Source organism: Daktulosphaira vitifoliae, unplaced genomic scaffold (assembly GCF_025091365.1).
Source record: "Daktulosphaira vitifoliae isolate Bord-2020 unplaced genomic scaffold, ASM2509136v1 Scaffold_5, whole genome shotgun sequence".
Lineage (NCBI taxonomy): Eukaryota > Metazoa > Arthropoda > Insecta > Hemiptera > Phylloxeridae > Daktulosphaira > Daktulosphaira vitifoliae.
This window is the reverse complement of record NW_026099576.1, coordinates 12,983,716-13,003,045: the sequence shown is the minus strand read 5'-3', so window position 1 is coordinate 13,003,045 and position 19,330 is coordinate 12,983,716. Positions and strand designations below refer to the sequence as shown.

The 19,330-nt window shown below is 25.0% G+C and overlaps 5 protein-coding genes across 6 annotated transcripts in view; 2 read left to right on the top strand and 3 right to left on the bottom strand.

Moving 5' to 3' along the window:
* Positions 1-19,330, bottom strand: part of LOC126908151 (uncharacterized) — a 45,218-nt gene that overhangs the window by 25,556 nt on the left and 332 nt on the right. The gene's annotated exons all lie outside the window — the stretch shown is intronic.
* LOC126908153 (E3 ubiquitin-protein ligase RNF8-like) lies at positions 1,210-5,965 on the bottom strand. 2 transcript variants are annotated; one of them, XM_050690067.1, is made up of 6 exons: positions 5,860-5,965; positions 5,603-5,766; positions 4,543-4,609; positions 2,664-2,761; positions 1,498-1,696; positions 1,210-1,443 (listed from the first exon to the last, which is right to left on the bottom strand). In XM_050690067.1, the coding sequence occupies exons 4-6, from the start codon at positions 2,670-2,672 to the stop codon at positions 1,331-1,333; spliced, it is 321 nt and encodes a 106-aa protein (XP_050546024.1). In that variant the 5' UTR covers positions 2,673-2,761; positions 4,543-4,609; positions 5,603-5,766; positions 5,860-5,965; the 3' UTR covers positions 1,210-1,330. The 2 variants fall into 2 exon arrangements, with proteins under 2 accessions (XP_050546024.1, XP_050546023.1); XM_050690066.1 differs by lacking the exons at positions 5,603-5,766; positions 5,860-5,965 and adding an exon at positions 4,750-5,283.
* Positions 6,772-7,560, top strand: LOC126908190 (uncharacterized). The gene is made up of 2 exons (XM_050690101.1): positions 6,772-7,000; positions 7,073-7,560. The coding sequence occupies exons 1-2, from the start codon at positions 6,823-6,825 to the stop codon at positions 7,558-7,560; spliced, it is 666 nt and encodes a 221-aa protein (XP_050546058.1). The 5' UTR covers positions 6,772-6,822.
* Positions 7,617-8,304, top strand: LOC126908189 (uncharacterized; the record flags this gene model as incomplete). Its single annotated transcript, XM_050690100.1, has 2 exons — positions 7,617-7,761; positions 7,821-8,304. Coding segments are annotated over 2 exons (453 nt in total), but the record flags the coding sequence as incomplete, so codon positions are not given.
* LOC126908140 (1,5-anhydro-D-fructose reductase-like) lies at positions 12,319-16,449 on the bottom strand. Its single transcript, XM_050690042.1, has 7 exons — positions 16,130-16,449; positions 15,881-16,069; positions 15,011-15,127; positions 14,540-14,728; positions 12,831-13,037; positions 12,627-12,775; positions 12,319-12,565 (listed from the first exon to the last, which is right to left on the bottom strand). Exons 1-7 carry the CDS (start codon positions 16,199-16,201, stop codon positions 12,523-12,525), a joined length of 966 nt encoding a protein of 321 aa, XP_050545999.1. The 5' UTR covers positions 16,202-16,449; the 3' UTR covers positions 12,319-12,522.

Below are 19,330 nucleotides of genomic sequence, written 5' to 3'. Positions count from 1 at the left end.
TTGAAATTTCTGAGTGGCTAATGTCCCATAGCATTCATTGAACTTTTCCCCATTTCATAAATAGATTTTGAACAAAATATTTGTGAGTAAGAGGTAATATATTGAGGGACTTGACCAGTGTTCGAAATCAAAAATGATAGCAGAATTTTTAGGTGCATAATTGTATACACAGCATACCGCAAATAAAGATCCTTTTCAGTAAATTTTTGTATATTAAAAGTACGCCTTCCTAAGAATCATTTCTATAATCAAATTCATGTAATTTCAAGAATTAATGGAACTCCCTGACAAAATTACATATTAGCAGAATGAAATACAACATAGTGGATATGAGATTGTGTGGAGACCGCAGTTAAAAAAAAATCGGAATTTTAAAGCAGAAAAAACGTAAAATCTGTTTCAGGTGAAGCTATGAGGGGCTGGGATTTTAGTATATAGTAAATACCTATGTTAATATTATGTAAATGACTTTTTATATATCTGATGGATAAAAATAAAAATAATATTAATTTTAGGAATATATTTTTTTGCTCCATGATTTAATGCCAACTTTTGCCCCACTGTGCGTCGAATCGTTGAATCCGTGGATTGACTTGGAGTATATCTTCTCATTGTATGTAAAATTATTTTATAGTTCAATGTCTAAAATTGAATGTTCAAAATTGAATTTAAATATGAATTTATACATTTGAAAATCATATCATACAGAAAAAAACATATTAATTAGATGAATGGTAATCTTTCTTTTTTTTATGCTTAGAAATCTATCATTGAAATTTATTGTTATTTTTTATTATTAGTCATATGGGCTAACCGCTTTAGTAGGAACCCGGTGCCGAATAAAATCCTTATGTACCAACCAATATCTCTAGCTCCCAAGGTTTTATTTTATTATTTAATCGAGTTCATGTAAAATATAATTAAAACACTTATGCTTATTTATATTTGTATTAAAAACATTAAATAATGTTATTGTGCTCATAGTTGTTAAAAAAGTACTTATCATTTTGCTTGGTATCAAATATCTTTTAATTAAAATTTAACAATTTTAAATTCAAAGTTTAAATTTACAAATTACATTTGTAGTATCAGTTTATTAAACTAAGTTGTACAAAAACAAACTAAAATTATTTACAAAATTCACATGAATTATTATTTAATTATAAAAATTAAATAATTTAAATAATTATTTAATTATATTTTGTTCGATTTTTTAAAATATGAAAGAGTAAAAAGTAATTTTTCTTTTGGAAAGTTTAAAATGTATTACATTAGTCAAAAATTCAGGTATTTATCAAAACATAACTTCATGAATTCTTTGAACTGTTTCTTATTGAACATGTGCAGGTTGTGTATTTCGACGTTGAGTTGTACCTCTTCTTCTACCACCTCTTCTAGCAGTTTGTGGTGCATACTCTACTCGTGGGACATTAACTGTCAATTCTAAAAATAGTTAAAACAATAAATATAAGTTAATAAATGTTCAAATATACTTACTTTCTTGTTGTACTTTTTCCCGATGTTCTTTTATTGCATTCCCAAGAAGATTACAAATATTAGTAATAAAGTTATCCAAAGATAGACAAAAAGTTTTGGTTTGAACTAAAGTTCGACAAAGAGGACACACTTGACTATTTTTCAACCAAGTATTTAAACAAATTTCACAAAATGTATGGCTGCAATTAATTGTACACGCCTAAAAAAAAAACCAAATTTACATATTAAATTTTATATAAAATATTCATTTTCACAATTTATGACTAAATTTTATTTATTTCCCAATGATAATGAGATATTTAAAATCATTTTTTTAATCTAATTTATGGATGCGTAAAATTCAAGTTTTCTTGAACTAACATTTTGAGATAAAATATGTTTTATTTAAACTTCAAACCCAAATTCTAAAATAAAATAATTTTGTTGGTATAATTATGAAGTATGTGATTTTTTTTTCAGTCTCTTAGAAGCTAATTTATCAAAAACAAAATTTAAAAACTTATTTAAATTTTGGATAAAAAAAGTTACTAAATTATAAAATAATAATATATAGACAATGACATAGTAATATTATTCATTTTACTTAAATTGCATTTTATTTTCATAAACAAATTTACTTTAAAATGTCACACATCATGCAAAAGTAATGTAAATGTAAGTAAATGAAGTAAATGAAGTAATTGTAAAATTGTTTTTTATCTTAGAAGATTAAGCAAATTTTATTTTAAATTGAAAATTTGTGTCTTCATATGTTTAGCAATCATATTAATTGTTAGTTCAAAATAAAAATATGTACATTTACCTAAAGAAAAGCATTTTAAATTACTTTACTAGATTTTACTATATGAATTTTACAATTGATTTTTAAACACATTTATTTACTTTTTTAACTAATAAAAAAAAAATTTCATCAGAAATTATTTTTTTAATTAAAATATTTTAGCTTTACTTTTCAGAAATTTTATTTACAATTCTAGAATTAGAAAGTTCAAAAAGTTTTCAGATCTCTACTATCACTTTATATTATTTAGCAATATTAAAATTGATTAAAAAGTATTCCCTAATGCATTTTTTAACCAAAGTAACATAATAAATTTGCTAAGAACTTTTAACATGATGACGTGTTATATTTCCACTATTAATGGATTTAAATGTAAAAATAATACCTTAACCATTAATTCATTACAAATTGAACATTGAAAATCACTTTCTAGAACACTATAAACTTTTTCTTTGATTGTTTCTTCAATTTTTGATATTTGATCTAGAAAAGAAATTCAAACAAAAAAATTAACTTCTCAAAAAAAAAGATAATAACAAAGTATGTTAAAGCTATTAAATGACTTAACAAAGTTTAACTTAAAAATTTTATCTAGAAAATAGAATTAAAATGATAATAATTTGATAAATACCTCTTTTTAATGTAATTTAACATTAGCCTTAATACAATTGAAAGTTTAGGAAATATAAGATAAATTAATTTTTTCAAAAATGTCTTAAATCCATAGGTGTTTTATTTTTTAATTAATATTTTTTCTTATCAAAATATTTAATAGAAAGAATAAGATTTATTTATTTTTAAAACGTGATGAAGATGTTTCTAAAATATTTATAAAAATCAATTAAGACCACACATGACAATGCATTATAAATTATATTTTTCTTAGAGATTTGAATTATAATTGTTATAATATAAAAAAATGTAATGTTTTATAAACAAAAATGTATGGACATGATATTGTTACCAATGTTTCTAATGTTCAATTTAATACAATAGTAATAAATAAGCCCAAAATTAATTTATACCCCATTACGTGAACTCCATCCAAAAAATAAAAAAATGGAGTTCATAGGCTATTTATTTATATATTTTATACAGATAAATAAGTCCAGATTAAGAATCAGTATATTTCATGTTATATACTAAGAATATCATGTGACTTTGCTTAAACAAGTGTAAAATTAAATAAAGTAAGTTAATAACAATATATATACTTATATAATCACCTTGTTGAATTTTTAAAGTATTTTGGTAATCTAAATTCTTTTTTGTTAATTCATTATTGGTGAGTTTATGCTGCGGACAAAAATTTTTTTAATATGATTTAATACAAAAATATAGGTTAATAAAACATGATTTTAGAACTAATTTAAAAACTAATACAATCTATATATACATTTTTTTAATTATAGTAAATGTTAATAAAAAAAATTATTATTGTGTGAAAANGTATATTTTTTTAATTATAGTAAATGTTAATAAAAAAAATTATTATTTTGTGAAAATAATATATGTATTAACCAGAGGTTAAGTTATTTTTACTTAAAATATATTTACTTTTAGAACTGTTTTTTTCAATTTTTTAACTTTTTTTGATGCTTGATTAATTATTTCATTAAATTTATCAAATTTAGCATTTATAAAACGCTTTATTGATGCTTTTTCACTTTTCAGCTAAAATAAATCAACTAATAATTAAAAAAATTGGATTTAAATAAGTGATACGGTCACATTTTGTGCACAAATCTTGGTTCAGTTAATAACATTTAACAGCTTGGTCAGCATTCATGCTTATTACAGATAGATATACAGAGACCCGCTGAAAATTTTACACATTCTTTCAGAAAACTGTATGTAAAAATGTAGTGCAACAAGCAGTTGAGACCTGCCATATGAATGCTTAACATCTAATTAATATTATTTGAACTTATTATTATTATGTAATTGTGATTTAAAAAATTATAATTCTCATGATGTTTATAGCACATTGTCATCTCCCTGATGGACATTCTCAACATATCTTGAATCCATAGATTATTATTTTATTTTATTTTATTATTATTTGAATCCATTATACTTTAATTAGTTTTTTCTAATGTGATATGTACTAATTAAAATGTTGGGTTACTGTTAACAGGCATATGAGATATGTACCCAAATAGGGTCGTATCATAAGTAAAAATTAAAAATAAATATATAATTTTTGTATTCATTTAAAGAAATGAATAGTAAAAAAAAAGATAATCCACGGAATTATAACTTACAATATTGTCAACATAAAATTGACTTTTACTAGATTCATATTCTTCACCATATACTTCATTATTTCATCTGAAAAATAAATGCAATTAATTTACACATCCGACTTTATAAAAATTAAACACAAATAGCAGAGTAATTTTAAAAGAACAGGGTATATATGAATGAAATATTTTAAGCATAATTTGGAATTTTGCAAAAAAGCATTTTACCATGAATGCAAGTTTTTTTTAATATTTTTTGTGAGCAAAGCATATTTGACACGGCCCGCGTCGCTTCATTATACACGATGCCCCTTGAGTCGTGCCACCTTTATCGGCCGTCGCCTTACTATGAGTATTTGACTGACCAACATCGCGTGCCATACGCCACGGTGCAAAGTCCAGCAAATGCCGCACGGCCGACGACGACCCGCCGCAAATGGTGTGAGAGTCTTCCTCCCGTTGTGAAAGCGACAACGTCAACAAACCAATCCGTAACCGCGCCCGTCGCCTACAACGCTGCTAACCTGTTGTCGCCCAACGATCACGCCGGACATCGCGTCGTCGACGCCATCGAAAGTGCCGCGATATTATGCAAAGATTATTATTACTGTGTTTATCTTTTCGGTTTGTTTTATTTTTGTTAAAATAATCTGTTGTCGCTAATTTAATAAACGGCCCACGGGTCTCTACTCTCAAAACCAGAGTCGACCACCTTTTTTGCTACGTAAGTCGTGTCATAGTTTAAAAGTTAAAATTTAAAAAGGAATAATTTTTTTCATTTTTTAACAACATTAAATGTAAAATCTATATTTAAAGTTTTATAAACAAATATTGTTCATACTCTTTGTAATTATCATATTAAGCGGTTAGAAAGTTTATAATAAAAATAACTGCCATATATTAAAAGAATGAATTAAAATAATATTTTTTCAGATAATTTTGATTTAGATATAGTGTTTATATTAATCAATTTATTTGATGGCGTTTAATAAAATGAATAATAGATTTGATTATATTAGTGTATTGTTTATCCATATTCTACAAATTACTTACACACATGATGTCTTAAGAATAATCTTACTTCAATTTTTTATCTGTATTTGTTTGTAAAACAAATCTGTAAAGATATTTATAACTTCCACTCCCATCTGCAAAGGAAATAACATCTCCATGATTTAAAACTTGATAATCATTTTGGTTATTAGGAATTTGCACACAATTTACATAAGTTTCATTACCTGTTCCCTGTAGTACAGATATTGTTAATCAACTTAGAATTAATTATTCTCTTTGATAGCTAAATTAATATAAACATGCAATAAAAATTTTAAGTCTTACATTGTGAGAAATAAGATATTGGCCATTGGATTTATTTATAAAATTTATGTCGTCGTGCTATAGATGTTTCTTCAATTACAAGTGAATAGGCAAGAGAACTTCCAATAACAAACTGAAGAGTTATAATGTATCAATTTAACCATTTTAAAGAAAAATAAAGTATATTGTAAAATATGAAACAAAGTTAAGATGGCTTAAAGTTAATATAGATATTATTTTCATATAAAAATATATGTAATTTTAATAAGTTCATCTTAACACTTAAATTGAGTTTATTTCCTAAAGAAAAAATCTACCTCAATCTCTCCAATAGGATAGTTAATGCCACTAGCCAAGCACTGTAATGTTGCATTACCAGTTATGTCAGAATAACTGTTACTTCTTTTTAAGCTCATTGTATTTTTTATCTCTTTTAAGATTTATGGTATTCAGTTTCAAATCTATCATATAAATACACTTTAAAGTAGACTTAAAAGTAATGAAAGTATTTGTATTGAATTAAAAACATTTGAAACTATGGTAGCACATGTTAATTACGTACTGTTAATACAATATAGAACAATTTTATAAAAGCTTATGGAAAATAATAATGTTAAACAAATAAATAACTGGTTATAATGCTATAACTTTTTGAAAGATGTATGGATCAATATAATTATTTTTTTTATGGATGTATGATGTCTTTAACTATCATTTGGTATATTTTTTTATAAATCTGACCCTAAATCTGAATAAGGTCGGTTTTTCGTTACCGCCAAACCGATAGTTTATACCTGTCTACAAATAGAAGCTTGAGAACCACTGGTTAAAATATTTGCCAAAATAACCCTATAATAATTATCTACTTTTCATTTAATCGAACTTTTTCCTATTCTGTTATTGTTAGTTAGATAGCAGTGTATTGATCGGTATATCGATAAATATTTTGCATCCGTTCTTTTTTATTTTATTTTTTTAATTAAAATGTCATTTGAATATATCAGAAGTAAGCGGGGTCAACAAATGATTTTATTGAATAATTTTAAGTTTCGTTTTGCATATAAAGCAATACAAACGGGTAACATACGTTGGCGTTGTTTTGTAAAAGAATGCAAAGGTACCATTCACGTGAATGAGCTTGATGAAATTATTGATCAAACAGGTATTTTTAAAATTTTTAGTTAAATTGATTAAAGCTGACCTTATTTTAAATTAGTTTTAATATGTCTTATAGAACATACATGTAATGGCCCTTATTCTGATCCCATAATTATGAGACAAAAATTAGCTGGCGCTTGTAAACGCAAAGCCGTAGACGATATTTACCAAAGACCGCAAAAAATAATTTTAGGGGAAATTCAAACATTAAGTAATAATAATTTTACGACAATGGATGTGTCATGTATTCGCCAAACTATTTATCGCACTACACGACAATTTTTTCCTACTAACCCAGAATCTATAAGTGAATTACATACAATTATTGATAATACAGAAGTTTTAACTACGCGCGGAGAACAGTTTTTATTACACAACGATCATGAGAAAAATATTATTATTTTTTCTTGTGATACAATCCTTAAATTTCTTTGCAATTCCAAATCAATATATGTAGACGGAACTTTTCAGTATTGCTCAAAAAATTTTGTACAATTATTTACCATACACGGATATATAAACAATTACTATGTACCAATTGTTTTTTGTTTATTAAAAAATTAATTTATAGAGACTTATAAAGAAGCTTTTGAGGTTATAAAATATAAATGCGCTGAAAAAAGTTATTACTGTATCCTGAAAATATAACTGCCGATTTCGAAGTTTCTATTCACAAAGCTGCTCTAATTGTGTGGCCATTAATTACTATAATTGGTTGTAGATTTCACTTAACCCAGAGTTGGTACAGAAAACTTCAAGAGTTAGGTTTGAGTAATGCTTATAAAACATGTNCCAGAGTTGGTACAGAAAACTTTAAGAGTTAGGTTTGAGTAATGCTTATAAAACATGTGAATGGTTAAAAGGTACCTTCGGGTTAACTTTTTTAAATCCAGAAGACGTGTCTGATTGTTTCGTTGATGACTTCATGACATCAATACCTGAGGGAACAACTTTTATTCAATATGCTGATTACTTAATCGACAATTATATTTCTGAGGAAAGCAAATATCCTCCTAAAATTTGGGCATTGATAGACCCCTCATTGGCCCGGACAACAAATAATTGTGAAACATTCCATTCACATTTTAATGATCAATTTTATAAGGCACATTCTTTATTAATATATTTTTAAAAATTTTAATAGAAAACTTTCAATCTTATAATTACATTAAAATATATAGTTCTAATAACGCAATCTCAATAAGCGTACGGAGTAAAATTGAAATCCGTTTCAATAAAACAAAAGAGGCAATTGATAAGTTTAATAAAAAAGAAATTAGCAGACTTGAATTTGTAAAATTAGTTTCCAACAACTACCGAAAAATGTATAGATCNGAAATTAGTTTCTAACAACTACCGAAAAATGTATAGATCATAGATCTATTTTTTATTACATTATTTCATATATTAGATATTTTTTAAGCTTATAACTAATATTTGAATTTTATTTCAATGTTTTGATGACTATATATTTTTCAGTGTTGAGAAGGAACTGGTTCCAAAAGGAACAGATTCCTGGAACGAGTTCTTTTTGAAGGAACGATGCTAGGAACTGCTTCCTTTTAAAATAAAGGAACGAGGAAAATGAACAAATTCCATTTTTTAAGGAACGTGAACGGAAATTACAGTTCCTAAAAATTTTTATAAACATGTTTTAGTGTAGTTTTCTTCGTATCTAGACATTAAAATATTAAGGTATTTTTAGTTGACTTTTGACAATGGAAGTCCCCTATATACCCAGCCGAGATCGTAGGCTGTTTAAATGAATCAATTGACTATAAATAGAGTTATTATCACATGTAGGTATACAGTAAATATTTAATATATGTTTACCAGTAGAGAAAAATACAACTTCAAGTTCTCGTATTGAAGAGTTAGAATTATTCTTAAAATGCCAGTCGAAAGACTTGACTGTGTTACTATTGTACCCTGCAATATTAAAAGTATTTTTAGAATTTAACACACCCCTTCCATCTAGTGCTCCTGTTGAGCGACTGTTTTCGACAGGTTCCAATGTGATGACACAAAAACGAAATAAATTGAGTGATTCACTTTTTGAAAAATTAGTTCTATTAAAACAAAACAAATTTGGTATATAAAATGAAAATTTTGTTTTGTTTTAATAGGACTAATAATTCTCAAATTTGTAATTAATGTGTGTGTTAAATACTAAAAATACTTTTAATATAATACTATTAAATAGTAAAACTGTAAATAAATAGTTGTAAATAGTGTAAATAGTTGTTAACTGTACAAATTTTTTACAGTTAACAGCTATAAGTCTAATAATAAGAAATATGCATTATTACAATGTTATAATATTTCAAACTACAACTGTAATGTGTAGCATTTTAATTATTATAGTATTTATTTATATTCTGAATTAAAAGATCAGTAGTACAGTTATACATTTTTATTACAGAATGATGTCACATTGTTTTTGTGTAGTTACTAATTATAATCAGTGTTGAGAAGGAACTGGTTCCAAAAGGAACGGATTCCTGGAACGAGTTCTTTTTGAAGGAACGATGCTAGGAACTGCTTCCTTTTAAAATAAAGGAACGAGGAAAATGAACAAATTCCATTTTTTAAGGAACGTGAACGGAAATTACAGTTCCTAAAAATTTTTATAAACATGTTTTAGTGTAGTTTTCTTCGAATCTAGACATTAAATATTAAGGTATTTTTAGTTGACTTTTGACAATGGAAGTCCCCTATATACCCAGCTAAGATCGTAGGCTGTTTAAATGAATCAATTGACTATAAATAGAGTTATTATCACATGTAGGTATACAGTAAATATTTAATATATGTGTACATACAATACTTCTAGTTCGGAAGCAAGTGAAACTGAATCTTCCCGTATAGCAAGTAAAGAAGACTTTTTCTGTTTACCAGTAGAGAAAAATACAACTTCAATATCTCGTATTGAAGAGTTAGAATTATTCTTAAAAGTCTTAAAAGTCGAAAGACTTGACTGTGTTACTATTGTACCCTGCAATATTAAAAGTATTTTTAGAATTTAACGCACCCCTTCCATCTAGTGCTCCTGTTGAGCGACTGTTTTCGACAGGTTCCAATGTGATGACACAAAAACGAAATAAATTAAGTGATTCACTTTTTGAAAAATTAGTTCTATTAAAACAAAACAAATTTGGTATATAAAATGAAAATTTTGTTTTGTTTTAATAGGACTAATAATTCTCAAATTTGTAATTAATGTGTGTGTTAAATACTAAAAATACTTTTAATATAATACTATTAAATAGTAAAACTGTAAATAAATAGTTGTAAATAGTGTAAATAGTTGTTAACTGTACAAATTTTTTACAGTTAACAGCTATAAGTCTAATAGTAAGAAATATGCATTATTACAATGTTATAATATTTAAAACTACATCTGTAATGTGTAGCATTTTAATTATTATAGTAGTTATTTATATTCTGATTTAAAAGATCAGTAGTACAGTTATACATTTTTATTACAGAATGATGTCACATTGTTTTTGTGTAGTTGCTAGTTATAAAACATTAATTAACATATTTATTTATGCCTTTTGATTTAAATATGCCATATAATCTAATAATTCATAATAATAATAAAAAAAATTTTTTAAATAACTTGGTTACATAAAAGGAACGAAGAGTGGAACGAGTTCTTATTTTGGAGGAACTGGATCTGGAACAAGTTCCTTCTTAATATAAAGAACTAGGATCTGGAACGAGTTCATATTTTAGAAAATGAACGGGNGGTTGATATTTTAGAAAATGATCGGGGAACGGAACGAGTTCAATTTAAAAAGGAACTTTCCCAACACTGATATTTTTATAAACTATACTTTTATTATTTATTACAAAAATATACATACTTAAGACAGTTATCTATTATAATTTATTTACCTTTGGTAAAACGCCATATTTTGTTTATAAAAGTGTATTTATGTGATAAAATAAGTAATTATCCAAAACGATGTGACTGTATTTAGGGAGTGGTTAAGGAGGGCAAATGTTAATTGATGGCGATGGGAAAAAAATATTGTAAAAAATTACTTTATTTTGCTCATTACTATTAATACTCCACGCAAAAATCATAAATACAGACCTGAACGTAACATTGAATTCTATAGCTAATAAAAGCCGAAAATTTTGGTACGGGAAGCTGCCTACCATGGATAAAGCTAAATGGTTCTCAAATTTTTTAGTAGATAGACAGGTAGAAGATCAGTTTGGCGGAAACGAAAAAATGACCTTATTCAGATTTGGCGGAAACAATGAACGCCCATTTCATATTTATTTATTTGTTGTTTCGTTTTTTTTTTTTTGTTATAAGTTATTTTCTTAATAAAGCTAATTGTTTTGTGTTTGAACATTCACTATAAGTAAATTTGTTTTTATTTTATTACATAGAATAAATTTGTCTACAATAGACAAATCATAAATTTAAATAAAAAATGATTTTTAGTTTCACTTGAATTTAACGATGGATTTTTACAATTATAATCAAATTTTATAATACGTTCAATTGAGTAAATCTTTTTAACAACTTTTTTTTTATTGGTTTTTTTAGATATATAATCATTAAAAATTAATTAAATTCTGAATATTTCCATTGTAGAATCTTTTTAAACACCAAAAATTAATTAGAAATGATTTTTATTTAAGCGATCTATTACGATAAAAATGTAAAAAAAATCGAACTTTTCTGATAAATGTACTGTAAATAGTAATTATAAAATTTCCTGATTGCATATTAATCTTAACAATTTCATTTTATCTATTTAATAATGTCAATTTCAAACTTGCAAGTTGAGCTAAAAGTTATGGTAATAAATTCATTTTTTTTTTTTATTAAAACTTTAACTTTAAAGGACAAAAAATATTAGATTCAAAATGATTACTTTTAACATATTAAAAATCAAAATCAATAATAATTTGGAAACAATTAATATTAAAAATTATATAATATATAATTAAAAGAATTACTAATCTGGGTATAATTAGGGAAATAGAAGTTGATGTTGCTTTTGTAATTATCCATCAATTTCTTAGAATTAAACACTATCTACAGATTTGCATCAAAGTGTTTCTTATGATAGTGATTTTAATCACTGTCAGATTAAATCCATACTGAACCCAACTATGAAACGTCCCCATTATCCCGCGACCCCACTGTGCTGGGTTTTTTTTTTTTTAAACATCTTCAAGGCAACTAAACGTGCCTCTCAATTATAATTATAGATACCTATAAAAAATAAATATTTTAAGAGCAAAAAATTAAGATCTTTTGCTAAGAATTTTATCATAACTAATCTAGACGTAATAGATAAATATAAACAAATTTAATTTTTGTAAAATTAAAAAAAAATGATAAACAATTAAATATCAACAGCTAACTATGATTCATAATTTAATAAGATTAAGTTTTGTTAGATTATATATTTATTTAGACATCAATAAATAAAAAACATACTGAAAAAAAAATATTTTGAATTTTTGAGTAATACTTATACTCAAATATGTTATTATTCAAGCTTCATCATGAAATGGATAGTCTTTTAAATGTGATGCACTAGAAATAAGAACATGTTTCTTAAAAAATATGAAGTAATTATTTGAATAGCAAAACTTACGTTTCGAATTTATAGTAGCGGATGTTTCTGTCTAATGATTCGAGTAATTCTATTTCATCCTTACTTAATTCAAAATCCCATACATCAAAGTTGAGTTTTTGTCTTTCTGGATTTCCTGATTTAGGGATAACTAAGAGACCTCTTTGAATCTAAATAGTATGAAAAATATTAATAAAAATTTACTTAAAATTAAGAAAGATTTACTTGAAATTTGATTAATATTTGAGCTTTCTTTTTATTATGATTAGCTGCGATTTCAGCTACCACAGGTTCATTGAGAACTACATGTTCATCAGAAGCTGCCCATGATCTATGTGGTGATCCTAATGGTCCATAAGCTATCAAATATATACAATGACTGTCACAAAATTCTTTAAGTTTTCTTTGTATTAGATAAGGATGACTTTCAACCTGAATAAATTTTATTTATCAAAATAAAGATAAAAATATATAAAATTCAATATATTAATTAAATTCAATAATTAATACAATACTAAATAGTAGGATTCGTCAAGATATATTTTTGAACATCAATATAGTAGTAAATTTTTAGTGATATTATATTACAATAGCAAAAAAAAGTTGTTTCCAATATTGAAATACATCAATATTGTATGAAAAATAAATCTATATTCAAATAAATATTTAAATTTGTAATATTTAAATACTTTTATCAATTTTTATATTGTTAAGAATACTTTATAGTACTATGGTTGTATAGATCAGCCCATAGTATACCAACTAAATATAATGAAATTATCACCAAAAAATATAGATAATAGCTATACTCTGATAACTATTTAATATATTAATAAAATATTTCCAAATTACTTTTTGTTATTAAGAAGTAATTTTTTTTCTATTACGAGGCTTTTACATTATTATTTGGTTATATTAAATTGATGAAATAAAATATTAGTATTATAGTTTCAGTGTTTTGGTTTTAAATAATAATAATAAAACAAAAAATATTAGAAGTGGTGTTTGTATTTTTTATTATTTTTTATAACTAAAAACAATTTTCCTTTTTTTCACAAATAAAATTTAAACTTTTAAAATAATACAATAGATAAAACACCATCTTATTTTTCACTATCATCTAATAAAGATTTAATTTTTTTTGGACTCAATAATTTTATTTTATTTTTAGATTGAGTTTCAACCAGTTGTTGCTGTATATCTTCCAATTCTGAATTTCTTTCTCTAATTCTCTCCACACCACCTTACTTTATTCATTTTTAGTTAAAATTATGAATAAAAAAAAATCTCAAAATAATAAAAACTCAATCTGAGAATAGAATTTTGTATCAATAAATATAATTTTTCATCTTATTTGAATTTTATATATCGTAATATATTTTAATACAAAAAATGTCAACAAGATTATCAGAAACACTTTTTGGCCTAATATTAAATAATATATATTTTAAAATAAATATTGGAATGTGACTAAAATTCAAAGTTTATTTTTTTTATCTCAAAAATAATCAATATTGTACAAAATTCAACGATGTTGGTATCGAATCAAAACATTGATTTTATAGACAAACCCTACTGAATAGCGACCATAAGAGTTATAAATTATTATAAAACAATTTTAAAACAATACTTATGTATTGAAGAGTAGAAATAGCCTTTTCAAAAACATTTTTGATCTTACATGTTTTTTAATAACTATTTCAAAAACTCCCTAACTAATTTCTTTAAAGAGAATTGTAAGTTACATAATAGCACAATACTATACTTCTTATTCAGTCTAAAAGTTCAAAATATTTTTGAAATGGTAATAAAAAATATAAAATATATTTCATAAAAAATAAACATTTTGAGAGGAGTAATAGTTACATTAAATTTTAAGAACACATCCCATCACATGTTACTAAAAGACTAACAGAAAAATCAAAGATATTAACCTGATTAACAACTGGTTTGATAGAGGCGATTTCCAATATATCTTTTATTTGTTTAATATTAAAATTTGATAATCCAATAGACTTCACCAATCCTTTTGTTACACATTGTTCCATTGCCTTCCATGTATCTGTATAAGAAATATCAGATCCAAGTAAGCGACCTTCGCTATCAGTAGCATTAGGATTTTCCTGAAAAAGAAGATAATAATTTATTTTTCTTACTTTTATTAAATGTTCCTATGAAAAAATAATAAATCTATACCACCACATCAAAAACAATTTAATTTACAGAGTTAATTATTTTAATATGCTAAACACTAACACTTCTTAAAAAGAAAAATTACCTCCTATAATATATTTCAGAAATGATAAAAATAAATCTTTTCATAGAAATTCAAACAAAAAATTAAATAAATTTTTACTTTAAAGTTATATTGAAATTTAAATAATAAGATTGCTTATAATACTTACACTAACTGCAAAAGGCCAATGAATAAGATAAAGGTCTATATAACTTAAACCTAAATCATTTAATGTATTCTTCAATGTAACTTCAACTAATTCAGGCCTATGTTGGTCGTTCCAAAGCTAAAATCACATAAGCAAATAAACCATTATCAAAGAGTCAAATAATTAATAACATTATCATGTTATTATCAAAGAGGATTGTCTTGAGATAAATCATTCAAGAGACAATTAAAAGGCTTTTACAATAACATTTTTCTGAGTGGTGAATTTCCTATAGAATAGACTTAAAAACCTCATTATGACAAATTTTGTTTTAATAACTAATATATACATGGCCTTTTCATTTGACATACTTTTTTTAAAAATCTGTCAATTTTTACTTAAACATAGGGTTTAAAATTCGAAACGTAGGTATAAAGAATTTTATCAACATAACTTTTGAAAATGTTCCAATAATCTTGAGTTCTTTAAAAAATAATTTTATTAAAAATTAATAATATACTAAAAGTTCAAAAAAAAATGTGTACCAACGACTTTTTTTTTAAATATGTTACAGTCTAGAAGTTAAGCAAAATATGTTAATTTTATGTAAAAAATCATTTTTTAAGTTTCATAACTGAAATTATAATTAACTAACATAGGTAAAAATAATCAACTTTTTTTTATGATTCATTTGCATAAACAATACTTAATTATTAAATATCAAATGTATGCTAAAAAAAAAATAATTTTTCAAGTAATTTATTTATCTAGAGAAAGTTTATAACTGTAATATATTTTTAAAAATGTGAGTTGTTCATGCTATACTTGACAAAATAAAAAAATTAATTAATCAAGGTTACTTATAAATAAACTACTTTAATCTTAAATTACCTTGCTAGTAATAAAAATATCATCTCTTTTGATAATTCCTTCTTCAATTTTTTCTGCTATAGCTTTTCCAACTTCTTTCTCAATATTATAGTAGTAGGCACAATCAAAATGACGATAACCAATATCAATAGCACTCTTGATAGCCTGGCAAACTGAGTTTTTGGCATTCTCATCTAAATCTCGAGATGCCTATTAAAAGAACAAAAACGATTAGAATATTATTTTTCAACTAAGGTATTTAATAAATACCTGCCACGTGCCCAAACCTAAAGTTGGATATAATTGTCCATTATTAAATTTCACCATTTTTGATTCAGCCATATTTTTTTAATTTCAGCAAGAATAAGTATATAAAAATATTTGATTAACTATACTAGAAACTTCAATAAGCAATATCTTTAAATAAGGTAATTATTATTTCCTGTTACATAAGAATAATAATTATTTCCTGTTACATAAGAATGATAATCTAAAGGATATCACTTGATCTTAGTAATTTAGTGGATGGTTGGTAGTGATAACAATTATAATTGATAACATGCACAGAATTATAATAAAACGTTTTATTATAAATCTGTCACCAGGTGTATGATCTGGATTCTACTTATAAAAATAATAATACTTCATTAACGCCAATAGTGCAAAATAGAGTATCAAAATGATGATTATAATTAGCTATAAGACTTAATACATAAACATAGATATAAATTAGTACAAAAAAAAATATATTTAAAACTTTTTAAAATTTATAAATTAACATAATATAATTGAACTCTGAAACATAATGATCAAAGAATAAATTCACTATTATAATTAAAATAAAAATTAACTTTATTATAGCTCGTAAAATACGTCATCAATGCCATTAAAAACCGTGAGACATTGAGTGAAACAATTCATTTTTTGTAACTGACGATCCAGAGAAAAATGAAACATATTATTTCAAGAAATTCCGGATTATCTACTTTATTGTTTTAAAGATTATAAATAAATAATAAATCATTAAATTAGTACTGTAAAAATATAATGATATGAAACTTATAATTCCCAGAGTAATATTTCAAGACTTTATATTTAAACTTTAAGTTAATTATCTTAATGTTTAAATAAACGTCACTAATAAATGACGGATCGGGGGTTTTACTTGACAATCGAATAATAGGCTAAAAACAATTTATTTTATTTTTTACTAATGACACGATTCTTTTAATCATATACAAATCAAATAATTACATATAATAACAACATTAACATAAATAAAGCAGTAACATCACCCAGCCACTTGACACTTCTTCCGCCGCGTGACATCGCAATGCTTTGAGATCTCCACAACAAATACCTCTTGGCCGACGTTAACAATTCTGAATGCCACGATAAATTTTACAGTGACAAGACGCACTAACTCGACGGACCACAAAAAAGGAAACACCACCGGTGTGTGGACGCTAAGGACACCAACTCCAAATATGGATTGAGTCTTTAGTAACCGTACGTTGGGGCTTCACCTATACACAAACCCAACAAAAGAAAACTATGTCAGCTCACTGGCTACAAGTCATTGGACTCAACGGTTCGATATAACGTCAACCGCGGACATAAACGTAATGACAGCAAGGTGCCGGTAGTGCCGGACACGATTGTTATCATTACAATGAGAGGGGTAATGCGATTTCAAGCTACGTGGAGCTTGACTGGGCTACACACATATAACTTTTGAACAAGCATAGTTNTGGGCTACACACATATAACTTTTGAACAAGCATAGTTGTAAATTGCATGTGTTAACATCCGTTAATGTTTCATTTGAAATCAGTATTAACAAAACTATAATACAAATAACAACTATTTCCTATTTCATATTCCATAGACAACAATAATATAAAAATATAACTGATAAAAATGGACACTTAACATTATTAAATTTAATAATTGTCACTGACCACTACAGAACTAAAAAAATAGTAATGAAATGATCTGAATATACAACACGTGTATTATTGATGCCTCACTTTGTGATACATTTATATTTAAGACCAACTAATTATTGTTTCATCAAACCTTCAAATCCAATAAAGCATTTCTTTATTGTAAATATTGTTCAGTTACTGAACTTCAGTAACATTATTAGTTAATATTTTAAAAATAATATATTAAATTAAAGAACGTTACAATAGTTGTGAATATTTAGTAAATAAAATTATCATAAGTATTTTGTTTGAAATTAAAATAAATGATTTAGTTTTTCATTTGTTGGACTATGTCTCTTTGGCGTCTTTAATAATTTTACCATACAGGATAATTCAATAAAATTTATTTTATTTTTATATAAGCTAATTCTAAAATTACTTACAAATTCAATATACTACTATACTTTAAAAGTTATAAAAAGTATAATATGCAAAGTATTTACTTTTGAGTTAAACATGTAAAAAAATTATTAACAAGAAAGAGACAAGAGAGGCAGAAATGACCAGTTTTCTTGTTGCTAAGAAAATGATAATGTCTCAGAAGGAGCATTTATAAAAATGGTAATATTTGTCAATAATTTGCGGGAATGGCACACAAATCACAATTAAAATCGCGTGTATTATATATTTTGGTTAGTGGTTAGCGGCACGTTTAGTTATTTCGCCATTAGCTCACTAAATGAATTCACGCTAGTCTCAATAAAGTCATCATAGATCATGATTATATTTAAAATGTTATTATTTTATTAATTTACTAATTAAAGGTTAAATTATTATACAAAATTATAACTGTATATCAAAACTCTTTTATTTTGAACTTTGATCTGTCCTAGTACTTATAAAAAAATACTGAGTTACTTATAGAAAGCTGAACTTTCCTAGCGCTTGTGGGTCGCTTGAATCTGCCGTGAATTAATATAATGATACTCGGGCGGAATCTAGATTGAATACTTTAATACTTATATGGCACAATTTTTTTTATTTGTTTTTAACAGACTCCAAAAAAAATATGAGATTATGAATTCGGTTGTATATTTTATATTTGTTACCTCAGAACTCAGTCTTTTATAAACTGATTTCGAAAATATTTTTTTTTTATTTAAAAGGACGTGCTTTTAAATTAGTTCCATAGATATATTATCAAAATTGGTTCAGTAGTTTTTAAATCAAAATAATTAAAAAAAAACGATAGCACAGTGGAATCGCCGCACAGTATGGAAGTGACATAGTTGGGACAAGTATAGATGATATCTGACAATGATTAAAATCACTATCATAAGAAATGCTTCGATGCAAATCTGTAGATGGTGTTTAATATTAAGAAATAGGTAGATTTTTTCAAAAGCAAAAATACTCTTATTCCCTTAATTTTATCCCTTTTAGTTATTTGATTTATTATTTTAATATACGAATAAATAACAATTATATTAATTAAATTTAGTATGAAATTGATATTCAATAAATTAATATTGAATTTTTACGG

Excerpts from the sequence above, each read along its gene's own strand:
- LOC126908190 (XM_050690101.1), top strand. The coding sequence starts at position 6,823 with ATGTCATTTGAATATATCAGAAGTAAGCGGGGTCAACAAATGATTTTA. Across the intron at positions 7,001-7,072 it reads TGAAATTATTGATCAAACAG|AACATACATGTAATGGCCCT; the intron begins GTATTTTTAAAA and ends TATGTCTTATAG.
- LOC126908153 (XM_050690067.1), bottom strand. Across the intron at positions 1,444-1,497 it reads GGAAAAAGTACAACAAGAAA|AATTGACAGTTAATGTCCCA; the intron begins GTAAGTATATTT and ends AACTATTTTTAG.
- LOC126908140 (XM_050690042.1), bottom strand. The coding sequence starts at position 16,201 with ATGGCTGAATCAAAAATGGTGAAATTTAATAATGGACAATTATATCCA. Across the intron at positions 16,070-16,129 it reads TAGGTTTGGGCACGTGGCAG|GCATCTCGAGATTTAGATGA; the intron begins GTATTTATTAAA and ends TTCTTTTAATAG. Across the intron at positions 12,566-12,626 it reads CGCTACTATAAATTCGAAAC|TGCATCACATTTAAAAGACT; the intron begins GTAAGTTTTGCT and ends TCTTATTTCTAG.